The sequence below is a fragment of the Ambystoma mexicanum genome, chromosome 9 (genome assembly GCF_040938575.1).
Source record: "Ambystoma mexicanum isolate Mex_15411 chromosome 9, UKY_AmexF1_1, whole genome shotgun sequence".
Lineage (NCBI taxonomy): Eukaryota > Metazoa > Chordata > Amphibia > Caudata > Ambystomatidae > Ambystoma > Ambystoma mexicanum.
The window spans coordinates 695,818,862-695,837,070 of record NC_090931.1 but is presented as its reverse complement, the minus strand read 5'-3'; the positions used below and the strand labels follow the sequence as shown (position 1 = coordinate 695,837,070).

Genomic DNA, 18,209 nt, shown 5'->3' with positions numbered 1-18,209 from the left:
CAGTATCTATTGATTTATCTGCTAGAAAACAAAGGTGGCAAGGTTTACCATCCCTTCGATCTCTCCATTTTCATGGTGGCAGAAAAAAAAGACTAGGATTTTGCATGCATGAATTTATTAATTTGAATTCCTTCGAATGAAATAATCTGTTTCATACTTTATTTTTTTCTGTTTTATTACCGTAAGACGGTTTTTTGAAATGTAAATAGGAAATGTATATGTAGTTTCATCTTTTAAGGTATTATTCAATTTTCTACATATTTTTTCTATTGTAAACACTTACAATCTAGCAATTATTTTTGTATAAAAATATTGTCAAAGTACTTTATGTGAAAATATGTTAATTGAAATACGTGTGTGACGAGTTATGTAGACTAGTTTCTAGTTGTGCAGGAATCGTCGAATTTGAGCAAAACCAATATCCATAGAGGATTTCTTTGCACTTATCACACATGGACATGGTGGGATCAGGAAGTGGCAGTGGTTCAAGGTAACAGGTAAAGAAGGGGCACAGGGGTGGGAAAAGGTTAAGGATGAGGAGGCCTGCAGGGAAAGTGGGAGCAGGGTGAGGGGGAAGGAGCAGAGAGATGGATGGGACGAGAGCTTGGCAGCTGGAAGACAGCCTGTTGGAGGGGTATTCCACAGTGAACACAAGGGATATAAGGGTTGGGGAAGCGAAGGAGTTTACAAGAGGTCACCCACATTGTTGGATGGTAACGAGGGCGAGCGGGCACACAAAAGGAAACTGGGCTTCCTCAAAAAGCGGCCTGCGGGATAGCGGCATCGATCCAGTTGTTCATCTTCCATCTTCTTAAGTAGAGCTAATGGAAATTGACAGCCTTTAGATGAATTTGAACTTACTACCTGGATTGGATGTATTTTGCTCCATACTTTGTATTGTGTTATGCTACAGTATGAAATAAATCCAATTAACCTTTTGATTTCATTAGCCCCTAGCCAATAAGAAAGTTCTTTATGACACCTTCTGTAACTTCTGTTTAATTTTACAGTGGACCAGTGCTGGATTTTCCAATACATTGTGCATGGTCACAAAATGCTCTCTTTTGTTGCATCCTTCTTTAGAGGCTGCCGGCTCTGAGAAGTTCTGCTATGAGAAGCTTAATACAGAAGGCACAGAAAAAGGCAATTGTGGAAAGGAAGGAGATCGTTGGGTCCAGTGCAGCAAACAGTAAGTTTGGGCTTGTAGTCAACTATTGGAAAGGCCTCCGTTGATTGGATATGTGCCAACATCTTAGTGTAAAACGTTCTTGATACAAAGAGTCTACCTAGATTGCTTTAAAGTAGTTTGTGCTTTTGCTCTAAATATTCATCATCAAAAGGAACATCTCTAGTGCATAATGCAATGCCTTCTGCTCGAATTGTGCCAATGATGTCACAGATTGGATCAACATAAGGTGGCACCAAATTTGCCTTCAAGAGCTGATACACACGTGGGGATCTCCCACATCAGCGGAGATGATAACCTCCGCACTGTACCATGAATGGCACACCCATGATCCTCATCCTACTCATTGTTCCTCTACCCGCCTGAGTATTCTGTCGCTGCTGCCAGGCAGCTTGCAGTGCTGCACAAATGCAATAGATATATAACTCAATGTGCATGCATACAGATGCATATATCATTTTCCTTTTCCAGGGTCTTCCACTCAAACGTCAGATTTGACTGAAACCCTTTTCGTCATATCCTGTCCAACCTGATATGTCTGGATTTTTTGATTAGGTGGTCACCCTCTCCAAAACCAGACTAATTGATTGTTAATATGTCGAAAGTTAAGTGCTGGGTCTGTGACATGAGGCTTGCTTGCATTTCGCGAGTTCAAATACTGTGGCAGAGTCAACTCAGCCTTTCATCATTTGGAAGTCAATACATTTATTACCAGTCAATCAATCAATCAACCAATCAATTTGCTTGATTTTTTGCACAAAGCCATAAAGGCGTTTCAAATTCATAACAAAAACATTTCTTAAACAATCAAGTATAATCATAACATGTAATTAAAAACACGTATGTTGCCAGTTGGTACACATTCTAAACAGGGGAAACTTAAAAGTGCAATACATAAAGTGCAATTCTGTAACAGGCATTGATTATTCTAAACGACATCTATTTCAATATCTATTGAAACCTAATCATGACAATTTAGCCCTATTCAGAGATCAGTTCAGAAATAATTATACATAATTTAAAAATAGGTTAAGTACAATAACACTGAAAATCTTAAAAATAGGGAGGGAGAGTGAACTTTCAGCCGCACAAAGAATACGATGATTTCCCATCTAACAATGACTTTCAAACGTCATCTCCAGTAACTGGATAGAGCTTCCATCTGCATGGCCAAGCGCGGTGGACATGGCATGCTATCCTTGTCACAGAGTTAGGGCTGCTGGTACTTTTACAAAATGTTCAAGCAAATTGATTACCATTAAAGTGGGTAAGAGGTTTGCCTGTTACTACAGCACTTAAAAGTGAAAGAATCTGTCTTGAAGGGCTTTATTAGAACAGACATTCATGTTTGTTGTTAAGGGTCCGAGACCAGGCACCACAGCAAGTTGTTCTCCTGTAGTTGTTGGTCAAGTGGCTTCCTTTATCCCAGCACAGCTCCATCACAGATAAGGTAGGAACCTCTAGGCTCTAATAACAAGGTTGGTCTCTTCCGCTGGCTCGTCCAATCAGTACTTACCTTTAAATGCCCACTCTGCCATCGAACTTCACAGTTCCTACTGCATGAGCCTATTTTTGCTTCCTCTTCAAAAATCTGCCAACCTGATTTAGTCTGCAGCATGGTCACGTGGATGGGAACAACTAAGTGACAGTGAGGAGGAGAGCAGGTGTACAATTCAAGAGGAGAGGCAGGAGGACAGAAACAAATTCAGCGAAATTGCAGGAACTCGCTAACACCTATACTAACGTCCTATGATATCTTTGCCAGATTCCTCCTGCTTCTTGGCTACCCCATGTAATGGCATCTGTCTCTTGTATATGCTCAAAGGGCATTTTCACTGTGCCTATCCTGCCGCCCACTCCACTTCTCTAGCAGTCGAATCTTTAAGACAAAGGGCTCAATAGGAGCGATATAATGAAGGGCACCGGCTGAGTGGTGTGTGTACGGTGGGCAAGTGACGTGGATTGGAGAAGGCAGAATATTAGGTCTTCTATATGGCATTGATGTGTTTTAGTCATTGTTTCAATGTGTTTGAAATGAAACTGATCGAATCACTTCTAGGAGATCCCAATTTTGGCACTTGAAATTAATTGTCTACTTGGAGGTAAATGCATTAGGCCAGGATCACACATTTAGGTCAAGGGGAAAAAGGGATTTGAGATCAGGTATCATGGCTCCAATGTGCAGCATAATCCTATAGATATATATAATTCAAGACATGCATTTGATGGGAAATGCAATTTTATTTAAAGACAAAGGATAACTTATAGTTGGTCAGAATTAACCGAGAAGTATATTAGGAAAAACAACCCCCTCTTTGTCAATCTTGAACAAAGAATTCATATTTTTCTGCATGAGTATTTATTTTTGTATTTTTATGTATGTATTTATTTAAGGACAATTACAGTTAAGACAATGCATGTTTGGCACACAAATGCTTACAACATGTTTTAACTTTGATTTACAGAGTGGAGGAATAGTGTCCTTAACAATGGATGAGAAGATGTGGGTTTAAGACCATGCAGAGGAGGTCGAAACATGAACGAGGGACAAGGACAGTAGAGCATGATATGACAACAGGATAGTGGAGGAAGTGCTAAGTTTTAGGATGAAGGGATGAGGGATAATCGCAGTGGAGTTGCCGTAGTGAGGAGGGGTGGACAGGAAGGTGTAGTGGGTGTACAATGCTATACAATTGGTTCTTAAAAAAGGAGATCTAGAAGGTTGGCTTCAAATAGAGATAGAGTGGGAGTATTGCAGAGAGGGAGAGTAAGAGCATTCAGACTAAGGAAGCGAGTAGATGAAAAGAGCATAAAGGAGAGGGAGTGCAAGAGGCGACAGAGATTGATAGGAGGTGAGCAGAAAATGATCGGAAGGAGCGAGAGGGAGAATAGGCAGTGAGATGGGCCGATAGGTAGGGTGGGGCAAGTCCATGTATAGTTTTGAAGAGGATGGGAATGAGTTTATACGTTGTCCTATGTCTCCTCGATAACCAGCTTAATTTATAATGGGCTGTGGAGGTGGAGGTGAAGCAGGGAAGGTTGAGGAGTGTAAGGAGAGCAAAGTTGAGGACTTTGTCAAGAGATGAAAAAGCACAGTTGTGAAGGCCATAGAGCAGACCTGGCACAGCAGTGAGATCTAGAGAGTACTAATAAGGAGAGTAGGTGCTTAGCAGTTTTGAAGGGAAAAAGATACTTTATTTTTCTGATATTGTGGAGATTAAGTCTGGCCGCAGTGGCAGATTTGGAGTTGAAGAGCAAGAAGTTGTGAGATAGGTCCAAGATGACACCAAGGTGGCAAGCAGAATCAGAGTAGCGAATGTAGTCAGGAGAGAGGAATGGAGGAGGGGATAAGAAGTTATATACTGTTTGAATGGGAAGTGAAAAACATCTGTCTTAGTGGAGCTGAACATTAGCGAGTGAGATACTATCCATTATTTGATGGCAGAAAGATAGTTAGACATTTCTGACCATAATTCATCAGATAAGGAGCAAAGGAGAAGATGATCTTAGTGTCATCAGCAAAGAGTTGATAGAAGAAGTCATAGGAGGCAATCAAGGTGCCAAGAGCAGAGGTTTATTGAGTGCAGAGAAGTGGACGCAGGACCTACTCTTGGGAAACTCCAACAGTAGGCGGCTTAGTGAGGAGATAAGGCTATTCCAAGACACTTTGAAGTGTCTGAGGGTGGAATTTGATGCAAACCAGCCGAGGGACTTGTCCCTGGTGCCTAGGAGCGACAGTGTTTAAGGAAGGTCAGAATGACGGTTGACGGTATCAACGGCAGAAAAGAGATTGAGAAGAATAAGAATAGATGAACAGTTAGCATGATGAGCAGAAGAGGTGTAGTTGCTGACATTGAGGAGGGTTGGCTCAATAGAATGTAGAGGTTTAAAGCCAGATTTAAGAGGATTACAAAGGTTGTGTGTGTCAAGGAACTCAGTGAGTCAGTTAAAAACGACATGCTCTAGCAACTTTGGAATAGTGAGTTAGAAGAGAGACAGAATGGAATTTGGCATGGCAGTTATGATCTTGGCCAGGATTTGTAAGGCGAGGGATTACAGTAGCCAACTTGTAGGATGATGGAAAAGTGGTACTGTCTACAGAGGAGTTGAAGAGGGAAGTAAGATAGGGAGCATTACTGGGAGCTTTGAGTTTCACTATGTGTGGGAATAGAGGGTCAATGATGGTCAATGAGGGCACACGAAGGATTAGCGCTAAGGAGAAGGTCAAAAATCTCATCAGGGTTAGTAGAAAGACATTGTGTCTCATTACAAGTACAGCAGTAACCCTGCCGGTGCTACTGGCGGGTTGCCACCGGATTTGCAATATTTCTGGGAAGTCAAGCGCCAGTAAATTCTAAATTCCCATTCCCATTGAGTCCTGCAGGACTCAATGGGAATGGGGACCACAGAAGCACCGGCACTGTTAATAACAGTGCTGGTGCTTCCATGAAACTCTGCAGGCAGGTGCCGTTCTGCACCCGCCCGCAGAGTCGTACTGTGTCGGTTCGGTAACAACGGTGACGGTAGGCTTAACGGCACCGTTGTTACTGGACCGCCACAGTCGTTATGAGGCATTGTCACAGGAGAGGAGGGTTGAGGTGGTGGAGAAAGGTGAGCAGGTGGGGGACAGAAGGTAATTTGTAAGGGTATTTTGAATGTTGCACATTTTTTGAAGCAAAGTCGCTAGATGGTTAGCAGAGAGAGTAGAGGAGATGGAGGAGGTTTTAGGAGTTGAGAGAATCTATTTGAGAGATTTTGGAAGGTGCCTGGATTGTGAGGATAGGCACAAAATGAGAGCGAGATAGTCTAGTTCTTTGCCAAGTTATTACCATTATTGTTTTCAGGGTGCTCGATGGGAGGTGTAATTCAAGGCTGTGGAAGGGAGGGATTAGGAGTAAATGTATTAAGAGGGAAGAGAGAGGATAAGGGAGCATTAAGAGCAGCATTAAAGTTAAGTCCAGGGAGTTATTATTTGAATGGGCAAGCAGAAAGTGGACAGAGGAGAGTGAGCGATTAAGGAGTAGGGGCTGAAGTCAGTGGATAGAGGAGTGGAGAGGGAAAGGTGAGGTTAATGTCACCACTGACAATGAGGTCATGATGGGGCGGAAGGGAGTCAATTAATTGGGAGAGTTGGTCAATATATTGACCGGTGGGACAAGGGGGCCGATATAGTGATATAATATGAACGCCATTGGGAGCAGTGATTGTGGAGACAATGTATTTGAAATTGGGTGAACTAACGGGAGAAAGGGGAGCAGGAGAGATAGGAAGTTTGGAAGATGCAAACAGTCTTACACCACAACCCCTAACAGTTGGGTGCCAAGAGTAGGTGAAGGTCTAGGCAGGGTCATCAAGGGCAACAAGGTTTGCAGAGTATGAGGGAGAAATCCAGGTTCCTGTAAGAGTAATAAGGTCAAGATAGGGAGAATAGGAAAGAAAGAAATCAGAGGTACAGGAAGTCTTGTTAAAGCCAGATTGTGCATTCCAAAGAGCAATATGAAGAGAGTGAGATGTAGACGCATGCTGATGTGGAGTCTGCTAAGTAGAGAGGCACTGGGAGTAGATGCAAGAAGAGGAAGTGTGATGAAAGTTAGGGATGGAGGTTTTTTGATTAGAGAGAGCAGATGAGCGAGACGAGGGGTGGCGTTGAGGCAAAGATAATAGGGATAGGAAGATAGTTGAAATGGTTTTGAGCAGAGGAGAATGAAGAGAGAACTAGAAATGAAAGGAAGAGATAGTAAGAGAAGAGCATGGTGAGTGTGAGGCTGAGCAAAGCCATAATTAGTGCTCACAAGCAAGAAGCAGGACACAGCAAAGTGTTAGATCAAAGGCTAAGAGGCAAAGAGGCTGGAGGAAAGGATGGTTGTTGGTTCTAGCAGTTTGCACTTTGCTGGTTTACCCGAGGCTGAGACGCCCCCAAAGCAAGGAGTCAAAAACTGGAAGTAGTGAGGAGCATCCAGTGGTGGAAAGGGGAGGCAGGCTCACAAGCCTGCAGCTACATAGAAGGGCAGGACACACCGAGCGTACTAGTTAACTGTTTTTGTACAGATGAAAAATGTAAGTTCTGTACCTTTGTTCAAAATGTTTGGATCCATCGTTATGTCTTTCGTGTGCGAATTTTGTTTGTGGGATTAGCTAAAAAGAGGATCCCAGATCACCCAGATCCCTTAGAAATTCAGTTTACCATTTACCCAGGTTCTAAAGTCAGAACCTGTGCCCTAAGTATGCCAGATAAATTACTAAATATTTATGGTATGTGACAGCAAAAGTAGTCTAAATCCATAGAAGGCTGCACTGTATTGATTGACTAAAGGGCATTTGCCACAGCACACGTAGCTCATATAAAGGAAGATGATAAAATAACTTCTGTCAAAAGACCCTTTACCTTGAACTGAGAGCAACTTACTAGCAGGACTGCTGCACGGTGGTGATGGACAATTATCGGCAAGCTAGTGCTTACTCTGTAAAGGAAAACCCTCTCCAAGGTTTTTATGAATGATCAATGGATTGATTGATCAAAGGGATACAAGGATCGTTTCTTTCATTTTACAGTTGTTTTCCTAAAGCAGGGTTGCCCAAATCTAGGCCTCGAAGGCTGGAAACAGGTTGGGTTTTCAGGATACCCCTCATTAATTGTCATGAGATAAATTTGCGTACATTGATTCTAAATGCATTTTTGCACATTTTTTTTCTCAAGAATATTAATGAGAGATATCCTGAAAACCCATCAGGCCTGGAGTTGGACAACCCTGCTTTAAAGCCTTCACGCTATCCGAAATAAGCTCTAGTTACTGGGTGCAACTGTTTTCTTTTAAAGTGTTTTCGTGACCTGGGTTAAGTTTGTTAGATACAGCCATTTCTGCATCCTGTGTATCATGTTGGAAACGTTTTAATTGGTTAAGCAAGTGATCCTGTATCTTAATTCAGACTTTTTTCGCCCCACAGCGATGTATTTTGCGGCTTTCTGCTCTGTACAAATGTCACCAGAATTCCAAGGATTGGACAAATTCTGGGAGACATAATACCCACATCGTTCAAGCACCAGGGACGGGTAGTGGATTGCAGGTAAAGTACCATTCTGTTTGCACATTTTAATATCTGTTTTATAGCTGCAAATTGAATGGGTCTCCAACCTTTGGCTCTCCAGATGTTTAGCACTACAACCTCCATGTTTCCTCACTGCTGCCTATGCTGTCTAGCGCAGATGGGAGCTATAGTGAAAAACATCTGGAGAGCCAAAGGTCGCGGACCCCTGCATTAAAACATAACGCAATGGGCTGTTTGCCCAGTGCAGAGATATGTGACTACAATAAACTTCTGATTATTAAATTTCTCTTAATCCAACAAATGTAATCAAGATCATTTGTATTTTTAGACGGGCCTACCATGTAAAAAAAATAAATATATATATATATATATATATATATATATATATATATATATATATATATATATATACACTTTGGCAATATACACAATGTGTAAACATTAACTTAGTATTGTGGTGTGGTAATGCTATCATTCATTGTTAATAAACAACATGATTATCCACCGGGTATTGAGTAATTGAGTATTTTATCACGCCTGTCTAACTCCTCAAATGTTAGGGACGAAAATATTGAGTATCCTTTGAAGATTTGGTGATGCTGTTCATTTATTGAGTGTCACAAAGTTCCTCATACACGTCTCCTGTTGAAATTCCTGTATTGAAAATGATTGAGCCTTATTTCATAAATATTGGTGTACCCTTGTAAAAAATGCGGCATGCCATTGACGGTTTTAGTTGTAAGAATGTGTATGGAACTATGATTTTGTAATCCTAATTCTTGCATTGCTCTGTGCATGGGTTCACTATTTGCACCATTCAAATACAGCAAACATGGTTAGCAACCCTTGACTCTAGTCTGTGTAGTTCATATGCAAGGTACACACAAGGCACAGTATGCTGCAACATGGCACGAAGTAGATCACTCAGGCCAGAAAATGGCGTCTGTTCTCAGTGTTTACAGTGTCCAATATTTCCCTAAAATCACAGTCCACATATCAGTCTTGATTTGGCACAATACTTGATTCTTCTTTGTACTTTATTCGGCAATAAAGTAAGCAAACAATACAAGTCTTACAATGGGTTCAATCGAATACACAATTGCAAAAACATGTTAAAACAAATAAGACATTATCAGTCAGAAATATTAAAACAACAAAATAGGAATAGACATTTCATCATAGAAAATGATGCCATAACTATTTCTACATTAATCAGAAAAAGCATTGTAACTTGCAAAAAATCGTTTAGAAAATCAGTTAAAAATTCGGTTAAGATATGTATTCAAAAAAGAAAATTCTTTAGAAGGGCTATTTATTAGATTCATTTCTTAGGATCCATGCCCGAAATACATATGTTGCCACTGCGTGCCGTGCACAAATGCTACGTTATCCCTTCTTTTGTGCACAGCTACTGCTACACTAACATTGCAAATACTGGCTGCCTTTAGCCCAGGTTTTAAATATTGTATTTGCAGCCTTTTGTAGTTAGGTCAGAGCAATACGCACTGGATTTCAGTTTCACTGGTGCCATGAATCTGATGGTGCGGGTGGTCAGAGGAAAAATGCCCGATCTTAGTTCTAAAAAGAGCATGCACAGCTTTTGGTTAAACGTATTCCAAGTATGCTTCATAAAGCATTGATAGCTTGTAGTTCCAATAGGAGCTAGCAATCGAATAATTAATACTCTTGACAATAATATCCCCAAATGCTCTATTACGAATTTCAGATAAAATTAGCACTTTAGACTGATTGGGCCTCATTACGAGGTTGGAGGTAGCCTTGCCGGTTTTACCGGAAAAGCTACCTCCAAACTCGCATGCGGGTCGAATGGGCAATTACCGGGCTTTTCCGGCCCAGCCGGACCCAGTAATTTCCCTTTTGTGGGTGCCGGGCCCGGTACATCCCCATTCCTATTTGAGCCCCCATAGGGCTCAATGGGAATGGGGAGGGTGGTAGCACCGGAACCGTTAATAACGGTACCGGTGCTACCATCATGTTCTGCTCGCGGGTGCCGGTACGGCCACCAGGTCAGAGCTCGTAGTACGGCAGTTTCAACGGTATCAACAGTGCCGGTAGCGATACCAGCGCCGTTGTTGCCTTACCGCCATACTTGTAATGAGGCCCATTGTTTATAGAATCCCGGGAGGTCCAGTAATTTTCAATGCCTAAATTAGACAATAGTAATTTAAAATGGCTTCACCATGGTAAGCTACGACCACCTACTTGACTCAGGACATCGTAAAGGGCATCTCTATATTTCTGAAGGACAGATGAATTCCATAGACGGACCCAGTACAAAATTAGTTTGCGACTTTGCAACCAATATAATTCAGGCCCAGCTCTTCATGAGGTTATATTGTGGGTGTACTTTTAGGCAATCCCAGAATATTTTGGATAAAGTCGTTTGCCAGGAACCTTTAATTTTGTAACAGGGTAATTGCCACAGATCTCAGCTCCAAACAGTGCAGCTTGGCGTGCTTGGAGTTTATAGATGTTGAGAGCCGGTTTAATGCCTACAACCACCACAATCTCTCAGAAATGTTGCTGTGGCAGCACTATACCTGCTCAAGATAACATTAGACTTGTCCACTTGTTCTTGCAAGTCTGATACCTAGAAAGTCAAAAGAACAGACTCTGCCAATTTGGCTTCTCCCAATGTTTAGTTTCAAATTCGGACGTTTAGTCAGATCTTGCTTGAAGACCATTGTTTTGGTTTTGCTTATATTGACAATCAAACCAGTGGTGGTGCAAAATGAGGCAAAGATTTCCATTTGTATTGTGAGCCCAACCGGGATAAAAGAAATCAATACTGCGTCATCAGTGAAAAATAAAACTCGATTGTTATCCCTGCCTAGAGTGGGAGCATCTGTCACCTCGCTTAAAAGCGCCCAAATAGCACCATAATATAGATGTTAAAGAACGTCAGTGCTAGGACACACCCCTGTTTTATGCCTTTTTCCACTTTAAACTCTTATGTGGATGCCCCCCACTAGGCCCCATCTAACTACAGCCTCATTGCTGGAATAAAGTGATATAGTGGCATGTAGTAAGGGATATGGGATGCCAAGCTTGATCAACCGCTTCCCATAACTTGAAGCGAGGGACATCGTCAAACACTCTCTGGATGTCTGCAAAGGCCACATAAAGATACATCTTCCTCAGATGGACAACTAGTTGGGCTAACAGGTCTAATCTAAATACCTGATCAACAGTACTAACACCATTTTGAATACCTGCTTGAAGGTGGCTGATTTGGTTTTTTCTATCTATCCAGTTGTTCAGATGGACAAGGAGCATTTGAGCAAAGATCTTCCCCACAGAATTTAACAAGGAGATTGGACAAAGGCTTCCAGGATCATTTCACCCCCCCTTTTTTTAAACAGGAATTATTTCCGCCTTCCTCCATGAGTCAGGAGTTCTACCTGTTGTGATGATGTCATTAAGTAATCTAAGGAGAAAAGATCCCCAGATCATTGGTTCAGATGTAAATAGGCTGACTGGCATTTGATCTAGGCCAGGTGCCTTATTGCTAGTCTGCCCAATCAAAACAGACTTAATCTCATCAATGGTGATTATAAGGAACTTGTTGGTATTAACTGTATAAGCATTTATGGGGTTTAGATCTAGCTCAAAGGTCCTGGTTTCCTTATATTTCTCCCTAAAGTGACCATACCAAACTTGTTCTGGAGTATGAGCATGTTGTATCTTCCGGTCTTCTGTAAAACCTATGGTTGCCATTTTCCAGAATTTCACAGTAATGTTAGTGTTAGTTAGCTCATCCCATTTGTCTGCACTATGCTTTTTTGTCTGTTGCAATAATAGACTTGTAATTGGACATTAGAATTAAAAGATCACAGACAGGGGTCGTTAAAGATTTTTTAGGCAATTATATCAAGCCTGTTTGGCTGTCCTGCTATCATTGTCGAAGCAGACAGTCTTCTTCGTGGCCCGTATGTCAAACTAACGATATGGTTTGCTAACATATGGTGTAACTTGAATTACTATTTCGGCTTGTGTCTGAAGGCTGTCACCTGGGTCACAGACTGGATCTGAAAACATAGTCTCCATGATTGGTAGAACTTTGCTTTATATTCTGTTAAATGTGTCCCCGTAGCAATAATATCCCATTTTATAGAAGTTCCTAAATGCCTAGTGATACAAATTGGTACTAAGGTTAACTGATCATGCCTGTTGCAAATGTTTGCGAAGGATTAGCCATTACTAACTTGATTGGCCAATGGTCACTTTCAACCCTTGATTACATTACCGCTTTCTACAATGTCTAATTGAGCGCTAATAACCAATTACCATAATGTCTTGGTATACTTGAGAGTTATTAGTGTGAAACTGTGATTGAAAGTGCGTTTTTGTGCGTGCATTTGTTAGTATCTGTATGCGTGTGTGGGTGCTTGAGTGTGTTAGTAAGAGCCAACTTGTTAACACTTTTGGTGGAATGTTAAATCACTTTAATTTTCGGCATTAGTATTTCACTAACCCAATGTGTATAGACTTTGCCTAAGTACAGATGTGAGCAGGCAAAGTAGGATCTCTCTGGTGTGTTTGCTGTGTCTCAATTGGGATGCTTTGTACCTAAAAAGGGAACATTCTCATTGTTCCTCTCGTGTTTTTTATAATGTATATGGTATCCTCTGCTTCTGTGCATTTCAGGAGTACTGCAGAGAAACAAGAAACATGTGTCAGACGTGCATTTTAGTTTGTTCTAGTGTGGCTTGGATTTTGGTATACCAAGGCAAAAGTTGTAATACTTTTCCAGGTTTAGTAAATGGGTAAATTTTGGTGCACTCTACCACTCATGTCCACACACCGCTACAATTCCACAGAGGGAAACCATGGTAGATAGGGATCCCCCACAAGAGGGCCCAGAGGGGACCCATAATCCCCTAACTTTATCATCTCTATCCAAGGACGGGCAGAGCCCGCCCCTACCACTCATGTCCAGATACCACCAGAATTCTGCATAGGAAAACCAACAACCCACGAAGTGCCTGCCGATTAGGCTGCCACACAATAGTCAACACAGAGGATGGTCAAAGCTGTCGAGCACAGAAGCCCAAAGCAAACAGGTAAGAAAAGCACTTGCTAACCCAACCTAAAAACTCAATTTTCTGCACACACTTCTACAGAATCTCACGCAACCACATCTCCGCACAGCAATCCGCACGCACTTCACCGCAGTACAACAACATACAAACAGCACATAACCTTGGACAACAGAACATGGGAATTGCATCAACCCGAAAATCACACCTAAGCTCAGCAAACAGTGCAAACCGAACTGAAGCTGTCAACAGGACATCACAACTCTCACTTTACTTATTCCTGCTATACCCTACTAACCCTATGAGAGACCCCCCTTTGTGTTTCCTCACAACCTCCCTTTCAGATCCGCCAGAGCACCAAGGCACCACTCTGGTGGTGCCACTGGGCAGTACAAGTACCCTTTAACATTAACCTTTGGTGTGATCGATTTGTGACTTGGGATGTCGTAACTAAAATGGTAACTTTCCCAGAGTTCATCTCCTGTTTTTGCAAAATGTATGCATCACCCTAGGGTTCCATGTATGTCAGGTTTTGTATACATTTATTTGCCAGCATTGCTTCCTAAAACAACCATATGTTGTCGAGCGGTGTCCTAAAGGAACCATAACACAGCCACCACCATACACTTGGCATGGACAATCGGACCTTAAAAGTAATCTCTACAGTTCATTTGGGCTTTGTTTTGTGTTGACCCGAAAATGAAAACAAAATAATTACCGTAACAAGTTTGGGGTACTGCTGGTTAGCATTTTTTGTTCGTTACGTCCTGTGGGAACTATTGGTAGGTGCATGTCATTTGTGTTGACTTATGTGCCATTGTGATTGGTGCATGGTACTCACCGATTTATGGTTGCTCTGGTAACAATAACTTCCAAATTGAAAGGGTTTCCTTGTTTTGCTCTCTAACCATATCATCTTTGTGACTACGTTTCTTCGCAGAATGTCACTGGTTTACTTTTCAGGCAATCTTAACCATAATATCCCTTTAACCAAGTTTGTTAACTGATGGATTAGGGTTTTTAATGATATTAACAATGGACTTTTCCTGGGACATGGTTTTTGGTCAGTTCAGAGCCACCCACAAGCCAACTGCTCTTGTCATTAAGCAAAGCCTGGAGCCATGCCCAGTGTCCACTTTGTCCTTGGCATGACCTTAGACCAAACATCAAGCAGTCCAAGACACCCAAAGTGGCCAATTGGCATGCCCGTGGCCATGGCTAAAAGCCACTTTACCTGCAGCCATATCCTGGGAGCCCACAAGTCTGCCACCATGGGAACATGACATAGCCTGCGGCCATTCTCAGTAGCCTCTTTGCCTGTGGTAGGACGAGATGGCATGTCCCGGGCCTCCTCAGGGACCATGGTGGGTACTCAGGGTACCACTTGCACGATGATCCGGATATGCCACACAAAGTGCCCACTTTGCATTTCCTGCAGGTATCCCCAGTATTCACTTTCCGGAGGACATCTCTTTCCCCTGTTCACCAGGCCTCCCAGTGGCCATGGCAGGTCTATAGTAGCCCTGCATAGCTGATAGGCCACCTGAGGTGGACACAGGACATGCTCAGTGGCACATTTGTTTGGGGAATGGTGTCCAGCCATTACCAAGACCTCCAACCAGATTTAAATCCTGTTTGAGCCTGAGTGCCAGTCTCAAACCTAAAGGTCCTTCTCATGAACCCGTGACCTGTCTACTAGGGGCACCCAAATAATGTTGTTTCTTGCCATTTTGGAGCATATTGCACTCCACTGTGGCCCCCATCAATCTTTGTTAGGGTTGGGGGTGTAAAAGGAGACTGCTGTACACCTTTTTAAAAGGTTTGCAGCTCTGGGACCAAAAGACCTCACAAAATGTCTACAAGCCATATAGCAGTTGTTTGGAAAATATTTCCAGGAGCGAAGCATTCAGATTGGCTTTTTTTCAACTAGCCAATAAGGTTACCCTTCCTAATATGTTTGGACCCGACCCAGGTCTGTAAATACAAATTGTTCAAACAGGAGTCTCTGCATGCAAATTGGGTCCCAGTGCCAAGATATCTCTAATACCTTTTTTTTAAAAGGGTGGTGAATTTTCATCACATCCGCAAAGGATTGCCAGTCAGAGCAGGCGCACGTTAATTGCACAGGTCTGCCACTTGTCCGTCTAGTGTTTTAGCTGTAGTTGTGATCAAATAATGGCCTATGAGAAATTGCATAAAAATGCATAAAACTTTGCACCCCTGTATGGACTGTCAAAGAAGTTTCCTGAAAAATGTAGAGTTGACTGAATTTTGCAAAGTTTTGTGAAGGTCCATCCATTGATGACAAGCATATGCACATCTGAAAACGTGCTCTACTAATGGGGAGTCCAAAACTACAGAGTCACTATTGCAAACTCTGGATTATAAACACCCATATGTTCTCTGCATATTTTACCAAATAATTACTTATTTGTTACAAATACTCTCCCTTTTTAATGTAAATATGTTTTATTTACTGTAATTTAAAAAAATAAGTTTTGGTAATGAGACATATCATTAATGGGTGTTACATTGTTAAGTGGTAAAGATATTTAGATAACTGGTGATGTACTTCCTTTATTATATTCATTAATGATTTGAAAATATACAGTCAGTTCTGAAGACAAAAAAAAAATTGAATCCAAAGTGAGCATTCATACCATTTTTTATAAATGTAATGAGCAACCTAATCTGTGTATTATCACCATTAGTTTAAAACAGCAGGCACACCTTGACAGGCCTCTAAGGACACATACACAGATTAATAAATACAAGGTGAGCACTAGGGGATACCCCAGGTACGAGCTTTAGGGGATGAAATAAGACGACCAAACTCCAATTCTTGAATCCGGTTAGTGAGAAAATATCTGATCCAGTCCACTACTTTTCTTTGGGATCCCATCGATGACAGCTGGGCAGGAGAGTCAGATGGTTCATGATGCCAAAGGCAACGGATAGATCTAATAGGACCAAAGCACCTGGGCCCCCACCATCGAGCTTCCTTCAAGGTGCATTGAGGATGGTGGTAGTAGCTCAGTCAGTATTTCTTCCATGTCTAAAGCCCATCTAGGCTGAGTCTAAGACATCAGTCAATTCACAATGCGTTTAGATGTGTTCAATCCCCACCCATCCAAGCTGTTTAGCCTGAATGGAATTTGGGAGGCACGGCAACCACTACTGTGATCTTCTGGATCCAGCCATTCTTTCTTTTAGGAGGGGATTTAATCACTGTTCTTCCCCATTTGTCAGGACCTGCAGACCTGGCTACTAGAGACCTGTGATCAAATTGTTATGTTTTGCCATTTCGGGGACATATTGCTACGCCCTGTGTTAATCAAGGTGCAATGGATAATCAAACTGCTGGCAATGAGGGCACAAAGCTGGGCGGATGCCAACAAAACATCATTTCACACAGGCTTCTGTCTGGGATTTCTAAAATTCACCATTGCATGACTTTGTCTGCTTTGGTTAATAAGCATGTGGGGGGGCGGGGCACTTCTATGTGGCCATCCTCGATTTGAGTCAGGCTTTTATTTGGTAGACAGGCCTCTGCTATGATCAGCGTTAAATGCCTCGGGACCACCTGCAGGCATTTATAAATAAATCCACCCAGTCTACACTACAGTAGAACATGGCAGTGTTGGGATGTGGTAATCAATGAAAATCCTCCTTTTTTGGTATGAGTAGTATCATGCAAGGTTGTTCGCTGGTCCTGCTGATGTTTGCCCTGTTTTTGCTGGATTTTCACGACACTAAAATTGCAAAAACTTTGCGAGCTAAAGTTGCATCCCATGTGAGATTCTGTTTGAACTCTAGTGGCCAGATATTTACTGAGAGCTTTGAAGTCCACAGAATGAAGGCCTCTTCTGGCATGTTACCCAGGGCGGAAAATATTCATGATATCCTTGCTGAGACGTCAATCGCAAGGCGTCTCGAGTGGGGTAACAGGTATGCAGCGGTGGGAAAGCTAGCCGCCACTCTCACAACCACAAAAGACAACCTTTTATGGGTTACATTTAAGAGTGAACTCAAAATAGAAAATTGCTGGTGGTCACAGTATATAGAAAGGGTATGTGTTCTCAGTTCATTGGCATTATATGCACAGATCAAAAAAGCGCTTGAGCACAGTTCTTTTTAAAAGATGTACGGTCTCCTGAACTGGGTAATCTCAAAACTGCGGCTTGTTTTAATGTGCTCTAGTTAGGGAACAGGATGATGAATTGGAATGCCCCTAAGATTAATGTTTATTGCAATTTCTAGGTGAGGGGTAAATAAGAGATCTCCTTGTCTTTGTGTCTTGCTCTAGATGCGCATTTATACAGAGGAAATGTGTGCAATCCCATGGGCAGAATTTCAATATCCAATTTCATAAAGCGGAGATCTGAATATACAGATGTGCCAGGCCACACAAAGCACTTTTGTGCAAAAGCCACTGAAGTTAAGGGGAACATACTTGTAATAGCTGAGCGTGGATGGGACGATAATGGATCCTTATTTTAAATGTTCCCCTAAGGAAAAATATTCTGCACTGGGGAACCTTTTTTATGATGAAGGTGGATTTTCAAAATGTAATGTTTGGCGATCATTTAAATAAAATACATTCATTCATGTCAATTTGTATTTATTGTAATGGGGAAATACGAATACAAATGTTCGCAAAAAGGCGCCTGGCAATAAGTACTGCAGAATAAGACATTTCAACTCATCCCCCCATGCCACAGCATCGCCCGATAGCCATCCCTGGAAGTTCACCTATAAAAGTCACTAAGCAATACACTGTGTTTATTACAAACTAGCTCAAACACATGCATTTAATTCCTGAACACTGCATTTGTCTGACAGCATGGTCATATTTTCACATAGCTTTATCAATCCAAGACAAACAGCCCTCAAGGACACACACAATGATGTACATA

At 41.9% G+C, this 18,209-nt stretch overlaps 1 protein-coding gene across 5 annotated transcripts in view; it reads left to right on the top strand.

Annotated features, from left to right (window-relative positions):
* Positions 1 to 18,209, top strand: part of ADAM23 (ADAM metallopeptidase domain 23) — a 742,840-nt gene that overhangs the window by 653,853 nt on the left and 70,778 nt on the right. For all 5 annotated transcript variants that reach the window (XM_069615574.1, XM_069615576.1, XM_069615575.1 and 2 more), the window contains exons 21-22: positions 1,084 to 1,189; positions 8,132 to 8,251. In XM_069615574.1, coding sequence (XP_069471675.1) covers positions 1,084 to 1,189; positions 8,132 to 8,251 — 226 coding nt within the window. The remainder of the gene's footprint in view (positions 1 to 1,083; positions 1,190 to 8,131; positions 8,252 to 18,209) is intronic.